General features: G+C 41.6%; 1 protein-coding gene across 4 annotated transcripts in view; it reads right to left on the reverse strand.

Annotated features, from left to right (window-relative positions):
• The window catches only part of znf423 (zinc finger protein 423), a 372,637-nt gene that overhangs the window by 165,273 nt on the left and 186,131 nt on the right, over positions 1-21,233 (reverse strand). For 3 of the 4 annotated variants that reach the window (XM_078210855.1, XM_078210854.1, XM_078210852.1), the window contains 2 exons: positions 17,358-20,593; positions 16,343-16,427 (listed from right to left, as the gene is read on the reverse strand). In XM_078210855.1, the coding sequence (XP_078066981.1) occupies positions 16,343-16,427; positions 17,358-20,593 (3,321 nt within the window). The remainder of the gene's footprint in view (positions 1-16,342; positions 16,428-17,357; positions 20,594-21,233) is intronic. The other variant, XM_078210853.1, reaches the window with a different exon arrangement.

Below are 21,233 nucleotides of genomic sequence, written 5' to 3' on the forward strand. Positions count from 1 at the left end.
GGAATTATTGAGAAATCTCATTATTAGTGGGTCTTCTGTGTGCGCTGTTGTATCTTGATTATTCACTGCATCATGGTATTCCCCCCCCCCCCACAAACTCAACCTCAGAACAGCAGATTCCTAACAACGTAAACGGCTGTATTAACATTTAGACAGGGAGTACAAACTCAATAAGCTAGTAATAACCTGAAATCTAAACACAGTAGCATCAGCAACTTATTTCAATTATAGTAACAGTAAATACATCTAATGTCAGCTGCAGACCATATGGAGGCACCACAAAGGGCGCAGAAATTGTAAATCACATGGTGCAACAACAAAATATTCTTACAAAGGCAAGCCTTTCAAGTCATTTACCGTGAGATAGTTCAACTTACCAAAGGTAGGTAGAAAATACAAATGCTGATAAAACTCCAATTTTCCAATTCTTCACCCAGTTTCATTAGCTAACTCCTGATATTAACACAGAAACATGGAAACTAGAAGCAGGAGGAGGCCATTCAGCCTTTTTGAGCCTGCTCCGCCATTCATCTTGATCATGGCTGATCATTGAATTCAATATCCTGATTCCCTCCTTCCTCCCAAATCCCTTGAGCGTCAGGAGCTTCTTTTCTTCTTGAAATCAGACAACATTTTGGCCTCAACTACATTCAGTGGTAGTGAATTCCACACATTCACCACCCTCTGGGTGAAGAAATTTCTCCTCACCTCAGTTCTAAAAGGTTTACCCCTTATCCTCAAACTATGACCCCTACTTCTGGACTCCCCCACCATTGGGAACATTCTTTCTGAATCTACCTTGTCTAATCCAGTTAGAATTTTATAAGTTTCTATGAGATCCCCTCTCACTCTTCGAAACTCCAGTGAATATAATCCTAACTGACTTAGTCTCTCCTCATATGACAGACCTGCCATCCCAGGAATCAGCCTGGTAAACCTTTGCTGTACTCCCTCTATAGCAAGGACGTTCTTCCTCAGATAAGGACACCAAAACTGCACACAATACTCCAGGTGTGGCCTCACCAATGCCCAATGCAAATCCAGGCAAACATCCCTTTCCCTATACTCAAATCCTCTCGCTATGAAGGCCAACATACTATTTGCCTTCTTTGCGCCCGCTGCAACTGCACGCTTACTTTCAGCGACTGATGCACGAGGACTCCAAGGTCTCGTTGAGTATCCACCCCTCTCAATTTACACCCGTTAGGTAATATTAAACCAGAGGTAATATTAAACCAGATTTGATCACAAATGCAATACATTGTATTTCTCTTCCTACACATATTCTTTACTTCAACTTTATTTTAAAGCTTCTAATCTAAGATTTGCTTTGGATATGCTTAATTACAAATATTCACATGTAGAACTACTAAAAAGACGGCCCACCGTACAAAATCCATTCAAAGAAAAACAAAATCTGTATATTAAAAGTTATTTGCAAAGAGCAGGAGCAATGAAAATGCTGGCTAATATTACTATAATTTTACATAAATATTTTAAAATGCAAAGCACAAAAGCTGTATTTCAACAAAATCCTGGCATCGATTGAGAATCAGTTCATGGTCAGAAAAAAAAGAGCAGCACTAAACGGGTCATTCTCAGGATGGCAGGCTGAAACTAGTGAGGTACCATGAAGATCAGTGCCTGGGCCCAGCAATACACAATCTACATCAATGGTTTGAAGTGTGGACCAAATGTAATATTTCCAAGTTTGCTGATTAAACAAAACTGGGTGGATGCCAAGAGACTTTAGATAGGCTATGTGAGTGTGCAAGAACATGGAAGATGGAGTATAATGTGGCAAAAAGTGAGGTTATCTACTTTAGTAGGAAAAACAGAAATGCAGGTTATTTCTTAAACGGTGAGAGATTGGGATATCCAAAGGGATCTGGATGACCTTGTTCATGAGTCACTGAGGCTAACATGCAAGTGCAGCAAGTAACTGGCAAATGGTATTCTGGCCTTTTTTGCAAGAGGATGTAAGTACAGGGGTAAAATGCCTTGTTGCAATTGTAGAGCCTTGGTGAGATTGCACCTGGAGTACTATATACAGTTTTGGTCTCCTTACCTATGGCAGTATATACCTGCCATAGAGAGAATGCAACAAAGGCTGATTGTGGGATAGCGGGATTGTCCTATGAGGAGAGATTGAGGAGACTGGGCCTGCATTCTCTAGAATTCAGAAAGATAAGAAGAGATCTCACTGAAACATACACAATTCTTAAGGGCTCAACAGAGTAGACGGAGGAAATATGTTTCCCCTGGCTGGGGTGGTGGGTTCTAGTTGAATGGCGCAGTAGGCTTGACAGGCCAAATGGCTGACTCATGCTCCTATTTCCTATATTTCTATCTTGCAAGGTCCAAGGAAAATGAAGCTAGGCTCAAGCCAACTGACTCTGGTTTATTCTCTACCCCTAAATGAGAGCAGAAAGGGGAAATCAACAACATGGATGTTCATTTTTGCTAACTAAGTGCTGCAGTTATGAATTATAGTACTCTATCCCCTGATAATTCATGCATTTGGGTCAGATGCAGGATGCAGTGAGAATCCTGAGCTCAGCAGCCTGATTTCCAATCCTTCCCTCTGTCTCTGATGGTGACTAGTCCCCATCCTCAGAGTCCATTTCTATTTATTTCCTGTGGATCAGTTCCACTATAAACGTCCTGTGGAGCACATAGTGCAGTAACTATATTTAACATTACCCTGGGATGTTCATTAACTCAAGGATATCCTTACAGAGCAAATGGACCTCAAAATCCAAATAAACAATGGTGACAGAAATTACTCTACTGCACTTAATAGCATCATAGTAGAAGCTTACTCGTTAAATTGAGTATTTTTATTTAGCACAGAGTCTCAAACATTTCTACCATGTGAACATTGGCAAAACAACTCTCTTTTGCTTTCCTAGTAAAATCTTGTAGACACCCTCTCCCAAATCTACACGATGGCTCAACCTGATCATCTTCAGTAGACGTATTTCATTGTGCAAATTTAGAGAACACAGGCATGGGGAAATGGAAGCTATGGTGACACTGAAGATATCTGCTTTGCCATTGCTTACTTTGCATTCCACTCTATGGCAATTGTGAAGACAGGCAATTTGATAGGATAGGAATAGATGTAGAGAAAAATACAAGCCTGATTTCCGAAAGGATTTGCTTACATGGAAATTCCCAGTTTCAGCAAAGCTAAGATGCTATACAAAGGCATATCATTCCCTTGAAATAAACATAGGGAGCACATATATATCTTACATGGGACATGTATTTTCACAATAAATACAATGCTTAGAAAAATTTCCAATGGATAACTTTTTTAGGGTGGATTTTAGGACTGAGCAGAACTTCAGCCTTTTCCAGACATGCCCAGACCTCATTCTAAATTTCATATTTAGGGGCATTTGCACACCTGTGGTAGGCACTCGTGCCATTAGTAAACCCAGCTTTCAAAAAGGGGCTCAGGATGTGGACAACAGTAGCAAGGCTGTATTTATTTCCCATCGCTAAATGCCCTCGGGAGGCAGTAGTGCATCTTGCCCTTGAACTGCTAAAGTGATTGTGTTAGCAATTCAACAATACTGACGCAACAATGATGAACAGACAACAAAAAATGTCCAAGACAGGATAGTGTGTGTGGGGATCCTGGCAGCAATGGTATCCCTCAACAATGCTGCTCTTGTCATTATTGGTAGTAAAAGTCACAGGGGAGGGAGGTGCTGCCAAAATAACCTTGGTCGGTTGCTGCAGTACACCATATAGATCGTGCATACTGCAGTTGCAGAACACTATATAGATCATGCATACTGCAGCTGCAGTGCACTAGGGATGGAGAGAGTTGGTATTGACTTCAATATGAGAGGCATTTATCGAATGATCTGTTCTGGATGACGTTGAAATTCCCGAGTTCGTTGCAGCTGCAACTATCCATACACTTAGGAGGTGTATAAAATTATTATATTTTGGGGCCGCAGCTTTAAATTTAGGGTAAATGAAGGGAGTCATGCAACCAGTTCTGAAGTCTGCCTGACAGCAAACCTGGGTGGTTTGATTGTTAGAGATCAAAGGATGACTTGGATTGTTTTACTGAGAGAAAGGTTATAGAATCATAGAGGTTTACAGCATGGAAACAGGCCCTTCGGCACAACTTGTCCATGCCGCCCTTTTTTTTAAAACCCCTAAGCTAATCCCAATTGCCCGCATTTGGCCCATATCCCTCTATACCCATCGTACCCATGTAACTATCTAAATGCTCTTTAAAAGACAAAATTGTACCCACCTCTACTACTACCTCTGGCAGCTTGTTCCAGACACTCACCACCCTCTGTGTGAAAAAATTGCCCCTCTGGACACTTTTGAATCTCTCCCCTCTCACAAACCTATGCCCTCTAGTTTTAGACTCCCCTACCTATGTGTATGTAGGATGTATGTGCGTTTAGAACGAAACAATCTCATTAGTGACAGACAGCATGGTTTTGTAAGAGGGAGGTCGTGCCTTACAAATTTGGTGGAGTTTTTTGAGGAAGTGACAAAAACGGTTGATGAAGGAAGGGCCGTGGATGTCGTCTATATGGATTTCAGTAAGGCATTTGACAAAGTCCCACATGGCAGGTTGGTTAAGAAGGTTAAGGCTCATGGGATACAAGGAGAAGTGGCTAGATGGGTGGAGAACTGGCTTGGCCATAGGAGACAGAGGGTAGTGGTCGAAGGGTCTTTTTCCAGCTGGAGGTCTGTGACCAGTGGCGTTCCGCAGGGCTCTGTACTGGGACCTCTGCTATTTGTGATATATATAAATGATTTGGAAGGTGTAACTGGTGTAATCAGCAAGTTTGCGGATGACACGAAGATGGCTGGAATTGCGGATAGCGAAGAGCATTGTCGGGCAATACAGCAGGATATAGATAGGCTGGAAAATTGGACGGAGAGGTGGCAGATGGAGTTTAATCCGGATAAATGCGAAGTGATGCATTTTGGAAGAAATAATGTAGGGAGGAGTTATACAATAAATGGCAGAGTCATCAAGAGTATAGAAACACAGAGGGACCTAGGTGTGCAAGTCCACAAATCCTTGAAGGTGGCAACACAGGTGGAGAAGGTGGTGAAGAAGGCATATGGTATGCTTGCCTTTTTAGGACGGGGTATAGAGTATAAAAGCTGGAGTCTGATGATGCAGCTGTATAGAACGCTGGTTAGGCCACATTTGGAGTACTGCGTCCAGTTCTGGTCGCCGCACTACCAGAAGGACGTGGAGGCATTGGAGAGAGTGTAGAGAAGGCTTACCAGGATGTTGCCTGGTATGGAGGGTCTTAGCTATGAGGAGAGATTGGGTAGACTGGGGTTGTTCTCCTTGGAAAGACGGAGAATGAGGGGAGATCTAATAGAGGTATACAAGATTATGAAGGGTATAGATCGGGTGAACAGTGGGAAGCTTTTTCGGAGGTGACGATCACGAGGGGTCACGGGCTCAAGCTGAGAGGGACGAGGTATAACTCAGACATCAGAGGGATGTTTTTTACACAGAGGGTGGTGGGGGCCTGGAATGCGCTGCCAAGTAGGGTGGTGGAGGCAGGCACGCTGACATCGTTTAAGACTTACCTGGATAGTCACATGAGCAGCCTGCGAATGGAGGGATACAAACGATTGGTCTAGTTGGACCAAGGAGCGGCACAGGCTTGGAGGGCCGAAGGGCCTGTTTCCTGTGCTGTACTGTTCTTTTGTTCTTTTGTACCTTTGGGAAAAGATAATGACTATCTATCTGATCTATGCCCCTCATTATTTTATAGACCTCTATAAGATCACCTCTCAGCCTCCTACGCTCCAGTGAAAAAAGTCTCAGTCTATCCAACCTCTCTTTATAACTCAATCCATCAAATCCTGGTAGCATCCTAGTAAATCTTTTCTGCACTCTTTCTAGTTTAATAATATCCTTTCTATAATAGGGTGACCAGAATTGCGCACAGTATTCCAAGTGTGGCCGTACCAATGTCTTGTACAACTTCAACAAGACATTCCAACTCCTGTATTCAATGTTCTGACCAATGAAACCAAGCATGCCGAATGCCTTCTTCATCACTCTGTCCACCTGACAGCAACAATGATGAACGGACAACATAAATTTTTAACAAAAAAGGTGCAAGGTATTTCCGCTTGGAGACAATGGCAGCAGTCTCTCAGTTGCAATGAGTAGTCCATGAGCCTTGCAAAGCCCTAGAAAGATGTTCTTGGTAATGGGTTGTGAATAGTTGTGCTGTGAACAGTCCATTTATTTCCAAGATGAAAGCGAATGAAGTATAGCTAATTAGCATTCCTACCTAGATATCAAGTTTCACACTTCCATGGGGAAGGTTGCAAGGAAGACATGTTTCAGTACAAGGTACAGGCTTCCCTACAAATCAATGAATATCGCACACAGACAGCAGAGGTTCAGTGTGGTCAGCAGACAGAAAAGACTGTTTTGACTTTGTGAGCTACCACAGCTGGATGTGGGAGGATGAGGCTTTTGAAGGATTCCAGGAGATTTGTCCTGAAATGGCCAGGGGGAGAGGAATCATCTGAACAGGCTTTACTGCTGGAGATGGATTTTAAAAACTCTCCGAAAACTGAGAGAAGTGCCTGGAGACAGTCGCTTGAAGTTACTACTCAGCAAAGCAGGGGTACAGGATCCAATTGGAGCTGGGAGCAACGATGGATGGTTTGCTAAGAATGCAGTGTGTGAAAGTATAAAAGGGAAATGTTCCTCTCTGTAGTTTAAAGTATAAAAGGCCTAAAGAAAGTAGTAATGATCTGGAATTCACTGTCCACAAGGATTGAAGAATCGGAGATGATCAATGATTTCGAAAGGCAATTGGATGGGCATGTCAGGAAAATAAACTTGGCAGGCTGTGGGGATTGAACAGAAATGGGCACACTGGATTGCTCTACAGAGAAGGTGGTATGACAAATAGCTTCCTTCTATATCATAATGGCTCAATGACAAAAAGAAAATGAAGTTTAGTCAATAGTGTTTTTAGTGATTTTTTATATATAAAAAAATTCTAAATGAAATTTTATTGTGTTAATCTTTCAGCTGTCAATTGGAAGTCTGAATCTCCTTTTTAAATGTTACAGGTTTCTACAGGAATAGTTACATTGAAAACAGCGCTGAATTGATTTATAGATGTTAGAGGTGCTTTGACAAGTCAGGAAGTGAGCCATTCTGGTAGAATACCCTGTCTTTACTCTGCACTTGCTACTGTGGTGTCGGTATCACTGATCCAGTTCAAACACTTACCACGCGTGATCCCCTACTTGTTGGCCACAGGAGTTTCAGAAATGATGGTGTCATTGTAAGTCAAAAAGGAGATGGATGGGATGTCCTTTATTTCAGATGGTCATTATCTGGTGGTTGCTGACCTTGGAAAAGGTCCAGAGAAGGCTCACAAGAATGATCCCTGGAATGAAGAGCTTGTTGTATGAGGAATGGTTGAGGACTCTGGGTCTGTACTCATTGGACTTTTGAAGGATATGGGGGGGGGGATCGTATTGAAACTTACAGGATACTGCGAGGCCTGGATGGAGTGGACATGGAGAGAATGTTTCCACTAGTAGGAAAAACTAGAACCAGAGAGCAAAACTGCAGGCTAAAGGCACAATCCTTTAAAACAGAGATGAGGAGGAATTTCTTCAGCCAGAGAGTGGTGAATCTGTGAAACTCTTTGCCACAGAAGGCTGTGGAGGCCAGGTCATTGAGTGTCTTTAAGACAGAGATAGATAGGTTCTTGATTAATAAGGGGATCAGGGGATATGGGGAAAAGGCAGGAGAATGGGGATGAGGAAAATATCAGCCATGATTGAATGGCGGAGCAGACTCGCTGGACCGAGTGGCCTAATTCTGCTCCTATGTCTTATTGTCTTACTGGTCGACTTGACAGCCTAAGTCTGAATGTTATCCAGAGCACGCTGCAGGTTGGCATGAGTGGCTTTGTCATCTGAGATATTGGTGGTAGGGTTTGGCTGCAACTAAGGCAATCTGACAGTGCACTTAAAAGTTGTATTTAAATTTGTTTGAAATAACTCCTCCAAGGCCAGTGTCCCTTCACTAAATTTAGATTTATTTACACGGTAACCAAAACTCAGACAGGTACTTTGCTGTACCGAATATAACCCCAGAGTGCCAATAACCTTAACACTCCACATTATGTACAGATGTAGGTCTCCCTGATTGGACAAAGTCATTACTGCCTTAATCTGGAAGTTCGTATTCTAAGAGGTCCACATTATGGGCCTCATTAAAGTCCTTATACTGTTCACTTAGTTTAAATAGGCTGGTTACGTATTCAGTTGATTTCTCTGCATTAAGCAAACTGTGGTATTTTAATTTTTAAATGCCTCAGAGGTCCTGTACACCAGGGATGCACAAGTGTCTTGTGCACCTGGCTTTCAAAGGCAGCATATGTGGGATTAATATCACATGACATAATTACATTGAGTTAACAGCAAAGAAACAGGCCATTCAACCCAAATGGTCTATGGTATTGTTTATATTCCACACACCCGTCCATACAAATCTATCAGTATTTCCATTTGTACCTTTCGCCCTCATATGCTTATCTACCTTCTCTTTAAATGTATACATGTATGGTATTTGTCACTATTATTCATTGTGGTAGTACATGCCACATTCCTACCAGTCTTTCGGTAAAGAAGTTCCTCCTGAGTTCCATATTGGATTTATTAGTGACTATCTTATATCCATGGCTGATGGTTTTAGTTTTGTTGGCAATTATCCTGTCAAATCCTTTCATTATCTTAAAGGTCTCTATCAGGTCACTCCCCAGTCTTCTCTTTTCTCGAGGAAAGAGCTGAAGCCTGGTTAATCTTTTCTGAACTTCTCAATTCTGGGTATCAGCCTCATGATTTTTTTTTTTGCACCTTCTTCATTGCCTCTACATCCTTTTGATAATGTGGAGACTCTACACAAGTTTAATAAGATTTCAATCCTTTTCAATTCAATTATATCCCCTATGGAAATGACAATAGGGTTTAATTTCCATTTTTTAACTGGTTTTGTTAATATAAGTCACTCTAGTACTTTTAATGGTGAGTATCTGCACCCCACATACTCTGACTTTACTCTATTTTGCTGCACCCTACTGAAGGTCTTTTGAAAGTCCAAATATATTAAATCTATTGAATCACCAGTGTCAGCTCTTTTTGATACTTCTTCAAAGGATTCACTATGTGCGTTGGTATGCACCTATCTGATTATGGATTAACATATTTTGTGCCTTGCGTCCAGATCACTGCAAATTTTGATGAGTGGGAAAAGGGGTTGAGAGCTGGTGCAACCAGATCTTGCACCAAATTCCACCCAGAGTACAGCATTGTTACTGCATGAAGATCAGAGAGATTTGGCTCTGGTCGCCAGAGAAATTCAAGAGAAAATAATAGGAGAACGTTGTCTTACTTCACTATTAACAGAATATCACTATTAGATTTATATCCTGCAGAATATATTCTCTTGCTTAATATACTGGAGCACACTTAACAAAAAAAAACTAAAAACTTATGCTTGTGATAGATTTCTGTGCACTAATTGGTGAACCCCTTGTTTTCAGTGCCATCATTATCCATGAAGGAAAGGGCACAACGGCGGTCGCACAATAAGAAGAACTGATTTTGAAGTAAGCTGCTGCAGCTTCCAACACCAGCAACACACTCACCGGGGGAAAAATAACACAAATCTCCTGTAATGGCAAACTGACTCTATAGCCCATACACAGTATCCATTTGCATTCAGACATCCTTTGACATAAGCAATAACACATGAAAGGGTGAATGGAATTTTTGGTGTCTGTCTCTCGTTTCAGATGGCCTCACCACTTTCATACAAATCTTCAGTGATTTCTGCAGTGGCTTGTCAGTTCACAACACTTACAAATTTCTTTTGAAAGGCTTCAGCAAGCTCACTGACGAGAGCGGTATACTTTCAGGTTTATTGATAGGGATTCTTGCTTGAAACACGTAACAGGTCTAGGCAGAGTGAAGGCCAAATAAAAGTAACAAAATGATCAATTTGCATTATGACATAATGCACTCTGGACTGACATATGACCAGTACAATAAATTCTACCATGCCCATTATCAAATGTATTCAGGGATACTAGCCTAGATTTTGTTGTCAACAGCAAATCAACAGCTCCATTTGCCCATGGCCTTTTTATGAGCTTTTGCACTAGATCTTGTAGAAATCCATTTGAGTGTAATGCCTTCTACATGAGAACTGGGACCTGTGCAAACAGGGCAAACAACTGTCCATGTCCGTAAGCAATCAGACTTATAGAATTCATAATGAGGTATGCAGCGTCTGAACCAGAAAGTGTCAATCAAAAAGTTAATCCAATGTCAAATCATGCAAAGAAAGCAAAATAAGAGGGAAAGAAAGTTGGGATTACAGAGGGATAAAATAAACAGAAAGGAAAAGCAAAAGAAAGTAATTTTTAAAAAATCTCCAACAATAATTGCAATCTGAAGGAATAAGATTCCACACTTGTAAAATTAATTTTCAGTGCCCGACAGGGTGTTTGCTGGTAATTAAGATTTACCAAACCGTTAAAAATCCTCTTAAACTAGATTGGACACACCTAAAATTTTACTGGTGAGTTTGGTGGGGTATCTAGTGGGTAAGTGCAATTTTACATGCTCAATATATTTAAATAGTGAGTCTCTAGGCAAGATGCCAGGATAATGCAGTGTCTGGAATAGCAAGGCAATTCGGATAGCAACTTCTTAATTTACACATTTAACTGCATGTGTGTGGTTGCCAGGTGTTGTTGTCTGATTGTCTGCCAACAGCCACAACATTAAGTTTACCACAAAATCCAGGCCACTGTTCTATGGTAAACTATGCATTTATCAAGCCTCAACTGTATTATCAAAACACAATAAATATAAATTACGCACAATGCACAGAGTATCTATGAGTTAAAGTTAAGGCTACTCTACTGAGTTACAAAGTAATTCCAAATATTAAAAAAGGGAAATACACACCAATTTATTCATGGCACCTAGTCTTACTGATTCCTGCAAATAAGAAACACCCTAGAAACAAACATTTTGCATTGGATCCCCATTTCAGTGACACTTCATGTTGCTGGAATCAAGCATCTCCACAAAATGCATGCACTCTTTGACCAGTGAGTTTAAAATGTTAAACACAATGACAAAATAAGATTGATGGATATCAATAAACATACACAGTTTCCTTCAAAATCATCTCAATTTTTTTAAAACAATGTTACATTTTTTAATTTAAAGATATGTTCCAAGATATTCCAAGTGTGTTGATGATGTCATCCAGAAGCGTGAGAGCTATGAATGAAAAATAGTAAATGCCCTTGAAGTTTAGATAAGGTCTGTAGAACTATCAAGATCTCAAATTATTTAAATGGCCCTGTAAAGGTTGAAAAGAATGCCTACCGCTGAAAGTTGAAAATAATCTGTTCTAGTCGTAGATTCCATAGCTGTTTGTTGATATAACCCTAAATGTTAATATGGCATTAATAGAATCATAGAATAGAATAGAAAACAATAAAATAGAATCAGAGAATCCTTACAGAAGAGGCCATTTGGCCTATCAAGTCTGCACCGACTCTCTGACTGAGTATCTTACCCAGGCCCTCACCACTGCTCTATCCCTGCAGCCCCTCACATTCACCATGGCTAATCCATCTAACCAACACATCTGTGGACTATGGGAGTGGGAGGAAACCGGAACACCACAGGGAGAACATGTAATCTCCATAGACAGCCACCCAATGGGGTGGGAGGGGTCGTTATACGTTCCCAGTTTGATTGGCAGCTCATAAGGGTTACTGAAGGATTAGCTGCCTTCCATATGGGATAATGGATACAAATGTTTTCTCCTGCAAGGGATTAGGTGCTTGTGGGAAATCAAATGCATTGAATGGGATTTCATGAATGGAACTATTTTGTATCTAGTGAAGTCTATAATAGAGATTTAGAACTTTATTTTATTTCAGGTCAGCATGACTCCTGATATCTGCCTATGGTGGATACTAGGTGAGTTGACATCGAGGATGTAAGGGCAAAGGGTGATGGGTGGGGAGGCAATAGTTGCCACTGAGCTGACATAGGGGCCATAAGGGACCATGGGGATGGATGGGGGTCATGAGATAACGCCTAGCTGTCATAGTAGCTATAAGACCCCATGCAAGTGCCTGGGAGCAATGTATTTGCATGGAGCGTATGCGGGGCCATTAGGGGTGGGTAGGTGCATGATTAGAGTCATAGAATCCCTGCAGTGCCATTCGGCCCATCGAGTTTGCACCAACAACAATCCCACCCAGGCCTTATCCCCGTCACCCCACATATTTACCCCGCTAATCCCTCTAACCTACGCATCCCAGGATATTAAGAGGCAATTTAGCATGAACAATCAACCTAACCTGCACATCTTTGGAGTGTGGGAGGAAACCGGAGCACCCGGAGGATTGGTATGAGTTAGCATGTATTTATTTCCAAAAGACATTTAATCAGATGCCTCATTGTAAGGTTATAGGCAAGAGCTCACAGAGTTCAGGGTAATATATTAGCTTTGATAGAGGAAACAGAATGGGCATAATCAGAGAATTTTCAAATTGGCAGGCAGTGAATAATGGAGTCCTGCAAGGATCAGTGCTGGGGTGTAAGCTATTTACAATCTATATTAAAGATTTAGATGAAGAGACAGAGTGTAATGTTTCTATGTTTGCTGATGATACAAAGTTGGGAGGAAAGGTAAGCTGTGGGTTAGACAGAAGAGGCTGCAAAGGGTTAAGTGAATGGGAAACAAGAAGGCAGATGGAGTATAATGCAAGGAAATGTGAAGTTATTCACTTTGGTCGTAAGAATAGGAAAAGCAGAATAGTTTTTGAAAGGTGAGAAATTTCCAAGTGTTGATGTTGAAAGGAATTAGGGTATATTCATACAAGGACTGCAGAAAGTTAGCATGTAAATACAGCAAGCAATTAGGAAGGCAAACTGCATGTTGGTCTTTACTGCAAAGGGATTAGAAGACAGAGATAAATAAGGCTTCCTATAATTGTACAGGGTTTTGCTGAGACCATATCTGAAGTAGTGTGTGCAGTTTTGGTCTCCTCATTTAAGATAAGGTATTGAGGGGAGTACAGTGAGGATTCACTTAATTGGTCCCAGGGATGAGAGGATTGTCCTATGATGAGAGGCTGAGTAAACTGGGCCGATATTCTCCGAAGATTAGAAGAATGAGAGGCAATCTCATTGACATGTACAAGATTCTGAAGGGACACGATAGGGCGAACACAGAGATTATTTCTGCTAACTGAGGAATTAAAAACATGGGGGCACAGTCTCAGGATGAAGGACTGATTATTTAGAACTGAGATGAGGAGAAATTATTTCATTCAAAGGGTCGTGAATCTTTGGAATTCTACACTGAGTTGTGGATGTTCCCTTGTTGAATACATTTAAGGCTGGCATAGACAGAATTTTGGTCTCTCAGACAATCAATGGATATGGGAAGTGGGCAGAAACGTCAAGTTGAAACCCGTGATCATATTGAATGGCAGAGCAGACTTGATGGTCCATGTGGTCTACTTCTGTTCCTATTTCTTGTGTATGGGCATGGGAAGCAGGCGGGTGGTGTAGGGGCAGGAAACAGCTGAGACGTCTAAGGAATGAGGGTTTTTGGGCCCAATGTTTAAGAAATTAACTGGGATGGAGATCCAGAGAACTAAGGCAAGGCTTTTAAACATCCCACCTCAGCACTCAGCAGCCCCTATGGCCACCTCTGTTCTGGGCCCAGGGGGCAGGTGGCCCAGCTCCATCCTGTACCCGCATTGAAAGGTGGGTGCAGTGAACCTCAAAATTTCCTGACTCCTACCTAACTTGGGAGCGAATATCCAGGCCTATGTCTCTGTTATGATCCTGAAGAGTCAGGGTGATAAGACTACAAATTCTTACTTTATTCTTCTCTCAATGAATAAGTGTTGCCATTCTATTTTTGGGAACTGTGCTGAGTTCATCAGCCAGGAATGTAGAGGGTAAGCCAGACTGCCAATCAACACCTTGATATGTGGCATGGAGTCTTGAGGGCTGACATGGTGGATTATCACATGATAAAAATGTCCTATCATCTTTCTGGGTGTTGGGCATTCACATGCAGGATAAGCTGACTGGCACCTTGCACACTTGATGAACATTAATAGAATGAAAGCCTTTGCCACTCATAAAATTTACATGGTTGACATATAGGGTTTCGAGTGCTATCTGCTTCTGTCAGTTGCTGCTTGCACATTTGGGAACCATGCCAGGCTGTAACTCGCTCTTTCCCTTTGCTTCTCTGGTTCCATTGGGAAGGATATGAATTGTGTAGTCCTCCTGAACAGAGTATCAGTGACCTTTTTGCTGTGGTGATGAGCTGTGGCCTGAATAATGTGGGAAAGGTCACCAGATACTACCTTGAAGAATCCAGTGGCAAAGAATTTCAAAGCAGTGGTGACCTTAACTGGTAGAGACAATGTTGTTTACCTGGTTGAAGTAGGCCGCTGTTTTTCCGATAGCAGCTGACAACTCTATCCATAGCCTGTAGGTAAGGGGGAACCTTCTGAGAAGCAGTTACAATTAATAAAAGACCTTCCTGATCTGTGAACTCCAGTGAGTTGATGTGCGCATGCAGAAAGAAAAAAAATTCTGTGACGCCTCACTCTAAGTGGCTCCAATCTAGCATGCTCCATCTACTATTTATAGTAAAGGAATAGAGGGATTTCCCATCGGGGAAATTCATGTCCCCAATCCAAAGCTATATTTCTAACAGAGCTGAATATAGAATGAAGACATCTTTATGTAGAGAAAGTAACACCAACTCTCAGTTGCAGCAACCCAAACAACCTCCTCCAGGCAGTATCCACCCCAACCATTATCTTGCTGTTCTCCTTCTTGTCACTTGTATATTTAGGCTGTATAAAAAAGTTTGGAATGGAGGTTGGGAAAATAGGTCAGGGAAATTAGCCGCACCTACTTCATCACCCATTTAAAGGTTTCGGAATTGACTTTATCTGGGCCTTAAAAGGGATTGACAATCTTGAGGCGGTTTTGCATCAGCCCTCTCCATTTTACCCATTAATGGCACAGAATCAGGTAGAAATTCTGATGAAAAACCTTCACCATTTATCAACCTGTACTTCATAATCAACCAGTAATATCTGAAATTTCTAGATACAGTAAAAAATGTTTAAATACTTGGTTTCTTGCAGATAATTTACTGGAACTGTGCCAAATCAGTCACATCTTGTTAAAATTTTACTTGAAGACCAAACATCCAGTTTGCCAGTACCTAACTAATGAACTAAAAAAAAATCAGTGCTTTGCTGTTCTTGAAGCAATGTGGCAAATGTAGTAAATCATCAAAATTCTCAATTGATCTGAAACCTTAACTTTGTTTCTCTCCACAGATGCTGCCTGACCAGCTGAGTATTTTGAGCATTTTCTGTTTTTATGCCAGATGTTTTACTGTGCTGTGCCATATTGGCTGACTTAATAATACAAAGCAAAATACTTAAGATTCATAAATATTATCAAAACCTTGCACTTCATCTGTCACTGCTTTATCACTTCTCCATGTTATCTTTTCTAATCTCCTCTTGCTGGAATGCAGTTTAAAGGGCAGCAGCAATGCACAGTGCATTCTGCAATTGAGTTCTTTCACTGTTTGACCATGTGCACGCAGTGAAGGGGGAATATCACAAATGAACCCCACCCTGAGTCCGCCCAATGTCCACACACTTTCCCTGGCATAGTGTGCTCTCGGAGCGATGAAAAAGGTGAACATTGTCTGGGAAATATTCTGCATCTGTCCCCTGCTCTGTTGGCATTACTTCGCTGGAAGCGCAGTCAAATCCATGTTGAAAATTACACTGGCAAAGCCGGAGCAGGTCCAATTACTTTCCTATCCAGCGAGTTCTAATGATATTATTAGAGTTAATATTAAAACACAAAAGTGTAATGGAGCAGAAAGTAGACGATGCACTGAAACTGAAGTATTGTGCTTTACCAACTATACCCACACAAACACAAATTATGGAAAAATACTGTGAAAAAAGACATGTTCAGCAAAACATCGTTTGGTCCATTCTGCCCTACTGCATCATCTCACCTCTATCCAAGGTACTATCCACAGAATGTCCACATTACAACTGAACAGGTACTGTAGGTACTGTTCAACAAACAAGTTAATCCATTTCCTGGCAAAAAACTCCTCTCAGAGAGTTATCTTACATGAAAATTCTGATGACTTCAACGGATAAAATAAAAACATTTTTCTTACCAATCATGTGATTTGCAACATGGATCTGTATTTCCCGTTCAGTCTCAAAAGTCATCTGGCACTTGATGCACTGATAGGTCTTCTTCTGTCCGACAATTATAAGATGAAGGAAACTATTATTTACTCATTTATTTATTAAGTGTACTCATTTAGTTAGCACTGTTTATTTAAAGTTGTCGTTCACGTGTGCTTTGGTTCTTGGCTCACTGTCTGCTGATGCTTCACCCTGAGCTGTTTTGTGTGGCAGTATTTTTGTCACTGATGGTTGCCATTGCCTTCCACTCTTGGGGACAGGGCAATGAGGCAGATCCCAAATCTACCTCAGCTGGAATAGGAATTTAAACCACGTTGTTGCCATTAATCTGAACAACACACTCGCCATCTACAACTGAGCTTACTGGCCTCCTATTTAAAATTATTGGCAGTTGTTTCTCTTCCCGCACCCAGTGGTGCGCAAGGCAGACTTTCATCTGCTCCCATTACAAGGATTTTCCTGGAACAGGCCACTGGTCTGTCACCAGAGGATTATAGCTTGAGAGGCGCCACTCCACATCAAGCTTGGCTGACCAGGAGTCTCTCCCGTTCTTACTGCCTGCCACTGACATGTTAGGAGGATTTTGCAGGTTGATACTCAACCTGTTTGGCCACATTATGAATGAACCTTCCTTGGCAATCAAGTCCTTAGGTGGGATTCAAACCTGGAACTTCTGACCCAGAGGCAGGGACGCTACCCACTGTGCCACAAGACAACCTTTTCAAGTTATACAAAATCTTAAATTAATTCAAACTGAAAAATCACTTTAAAGATATTAATTGTATTCAAAAGGGTACCAGGTTGAAATGTTTTCAAGATTCTTCCAAAAACACATGTACCTGCACAGCTAAATCAGTCAAGAAAAATTCTAGGGTTTATTATTGCACATATTTAGGTACACTACCCTTCCTAAGGAATACTGTATTAATATAGATTTCTCTTTCTGTTCCTGATATAAATTAATTATTTTAATTTTCTTACCCTTGGAGCAGGTGATGCCTGTGATGACTTTTTCTGGCTACTTGTCTCCGGTGTCATTTCTCTATGGTCTATCTGAATATGACTCTCCAGATCCTCCACAGTTTCAAACTTAACCGCACAATCAGGACATCGAAGACTGGCGCTGGTTCGTTCATTGTTTTCCTGCTGAGTTACATTTGAAGATTGGCCATTGGTGCCTCTGTTCATGCATCCTGCACATAAGCCATAGGGCAAGCCATTGATGTCAAGCTTCACCAAGTCCTGTTTGCTCCTAAACTCTTTCAGACATAAAGCACACTTATAGAGTCTCTGATGACTCTGGTTATTTGGAGATGATGATGCAGAGTTTCCTGATAATTTTTGCATGTGGAATGTTCCATGAATTTTCAGCTCAAGTGTAGAGGTGACTGTCTGCATGCAAACTACACAACGGAACCCAGTGAGAGAGTTTCTCAGGTCTGGATGCATTTGACAATGCTCAATGAATTCCTCTTCGCTCTGCAGTGGCATTTTGCAGATCCTGCAAGTCCCTGTATCAAGACTTTTGCTATGTGTGACCTTATGCTCAGTCAGTGTTAGAAGTGAAGGGAACCTCTCACCACAAATAGGACACATGTAGTGCTTTGCAGGCCCACGATGGGTCTGCATATGCTCTCGGAGGCCACTCTCCGAGAAAAAAGTCCTTGCACAGATGTTGCATTTGTGGCTCCCCTTGATGAATTCAGCCTTTTTCCGCGAACAATCATCCTCGCCAGGTTGAATGTTGTGATCTCTCAACCTGTGGTTCTGAAGAAGGACTTCCATAGTGTATGCGGCACCACAGATATCACAACCATACATTGGCTCTGAAGCATCAATATCATCTTCACTAGCTTCATGGCTGTTTAGAGCTTCCTGGTTTTTCATCAGTATGTTCTGGAGATCAGTCTCCACTCTTTTGTTGCACGACACAATGCCATTTGCAGTACCATTTTGGCTGCTGTTGTCAAACACACAGTGTTTCTCCCGCAAATGCTTTTCTAGTAAAATGATAGCATGGAAGGCCTTGCTGCAAAATTTACAGTTGTACTTTTTGCTGTGTGTTGTGATGTGGCATTGCAATTCCACTTCTGTACTGAACGTGTCCCCACAGAATATACATTTGCGGGCCTTTGCTGGATTGCCCAAATGGCTATGCTTGACATGAAGCTGAAGGTCTGCCTCCTTTCGGAAATCCCAGTTACAGGCTGTGCAACGATACATCTTCTTTTCGTTACTGTGCTTCACCGCCAAATGCACTTGGATGGAGACCTTGGAATCAAACACTTCTTGGCACAATGTGCAGTGGTATAGCACAAACGTATGCATATCCAGCAAGTGCTTCTGCAGATCATCCACTGAGGAAAATTGCTTGTCACAGCTCTCGCAAACATAATGAGTAGAGGTTGTCATGTAGTGTATGGTAAGGTGTTGCAACAGGGTCTCCTGGGAATCAAAATCCTCCTTACACTGAGGACAAGACTGCTTCCTTAGGAGAATTTCCAAATGGGACTTCAGATGGCTTTGGAAACTTTCAAAAGAGGAGAATTTGAGATCACATTGATTGCATGGGTATTCACCGTTTGATAGTGATGGTACACTTGCTGATAACCGCTGTCTTTTGGGAGAAGAGACTTCTGCATCAGAAGAAACGGGACTTTGTTCTGACTTCGACTTTCGGCCACTGTTTGCTGCGAGTGGAATGTTCTTATGGTTTTCCTTGATGTGCTTTGTGAGCTTAAGGATGGTACCAAAAATGGGTGAATTGGTACAGTAAGGACAAGAGTAAACTTCCATGAAGGACTGTGTGGCTTGTAGTACAGGAGACTCTAACTTGGGATTTCCTGCATTGCAGTGAGCCTGCTGAATGTGGTCGGAGAGCGAAGATTCTGTAAGAAATCCCAGCGAACAATGGGAACAAAAGAAAGTATGGTTTCCATCTTGAGACAGCGCATTTGGGACACAATGTGTAATCCGTATATGCTCCTGCAAACTATTTAGGTCTGCAAACATTTCTGGGCAGTAATTGCAGTGAAATGTAGATGCACTGGTGAACTGCATTACTGGAAAAACATTATTTTTGTGGACTTTCCGGACATGCTCATTTAAGTTATACAAAGTGGGAAGTGAATCAAGGCAGAACTGGCATGTGTGACTTTGCTGAGGTTTATCTGAGTGAATAGTTTTTAAATGGATTTCTAGGACAGCCAAGCTACTGAAATCACGCTTAGAACAATATGGGCAGCTATAGGTCACTTTCGGTGACCAGGAGTTTTGGCTTCCTTCTCTCTCCAAAGATCCTGAAGGTTTCCTGTGACTTCTGGATGGCTTTAGGGTAGAATCGGGCGTGGAACCTCGTTCGACTGAAGCACTGGAATCTGGGGTTGTGCTGCTCATTGAAGCTGCACTTCCTGTAGCAGGATCAGGACTTATGCTATGATTGCTGGAATCTGGTTGTCTGTGACTATCCAAGTGGCAATAGACTTCTTCCACCGTAGGAAACTGTTCTGGGCACATTGGGCACTTATGTTTCTTATTCCCGTGGGCTAGATCAATGTGATTGATCAGTGCGTTTTCTTCTGCAAATACTTCAGGGCAGTGGATGCACTGCAATTCTGCTTTCTCACAAATCTGTGGGTGATTTGTTGCTATGTGCTTTTCCAAGTCTTCAGCTTGATTAAACGTCTCATCGCAATAATCACAGACAACATCTTCTTTCTTCATCTCCTTCTCAAGTTTGGTAACATGATCTTTGTTCTTCTTATGAGCCTGCATGTGACTCTGCAATGAACTTGTGGAGGAGAACCCACGTTTACAGATTGTACACTTGAACGGCTTACTCGAACTGTGCGTTTTCAAGTGGATCTTGAGGTGATCACTGCGAGAAAAAGCTGCTTCGCATTCATGACAATGGTACTTTTTGTCTCCAGTATGAAGTTTGATGTGACGGTCCCGACTTCGTTTATGTTTGAATAGGCGGCTACAAAACGTGCACTTGAAGGGAAGTTTGTCGCTGTGGATTTGCTCATGCCTCTTAAGGTAACTCAAACGGCTGAATGATTTGTCGCAAAATTGACACGGGTAGGGCAAACCGGTCCCTCCTTCTTCATCGACAAGACTGAGATCACAGCCCTCTCCTAGCATCTGGGAAGGTGATGCAACATCTTTGCTCGAAGGCGATGAAGCTACCCATGAAACCTGTGGGTCATCGTCACCATCTGCAAAGGAAAGGAAGATTATAAAACTCAATTCCCAATTAACTTGATGAATAAGGATAAACCATTTGTAGACCGTGCAACTTTATATTACAGTCTGAGCTTTTATCAGGCTAGTATAAACAATGACAGATCAAGTGTAACAAATAATATGTTTCCCAAATAATAACTACTTCAAGGTCGAATGGTAGGCTTCTGAACGTTTTCCTGCAATTATGATGCTCCCAAGTAATTTATTGTATCGGATTTCATCATTTTAGCATGAATATTAAAAGCATAAAAATGACCAAAATTAAACAGATGATTATATGATGTTTTATGTCCTTCATCAACCTATCCAGGATGAAGAAGGTGCCCCAGTATCTGGATCCAGTGACAGCAGCTACTCTAGGTGCCATGTATTCTAATCCTCCATCCCTCGATTCGGCACCCTCCCATTGGATTGCAGTTGAGAATGAAACCACATTGTTTTGTTTGATAGCTGAAATCTCAAAACACAATTAAATTGAAATAATGTCAAGGTGTTTTGGTGGAAATTGTGTTGTGGTTTCACTTTAAATATCAAACAGATATATTTCTATTTAAGATGCACTGTCATGGGTACACACATTTTATATGCAGAAGTACAGCAAATCCCCAAACG

The sequence above is a fragment of the Mustelus asterias genome, chromosome 4 (assembly GCF_964213995.1).
Source record: "Mustelus asterias chromosome 4, sMusAst1.hap1.1, whole genome shotgun sequence".
Classification (NCBI taxonomy): Eukaryota; Metazoa; Chordata; class Chondrichthyes; order Carcharhiniformes; family Triakidae; genus Mustelus; species Mustelus asterias.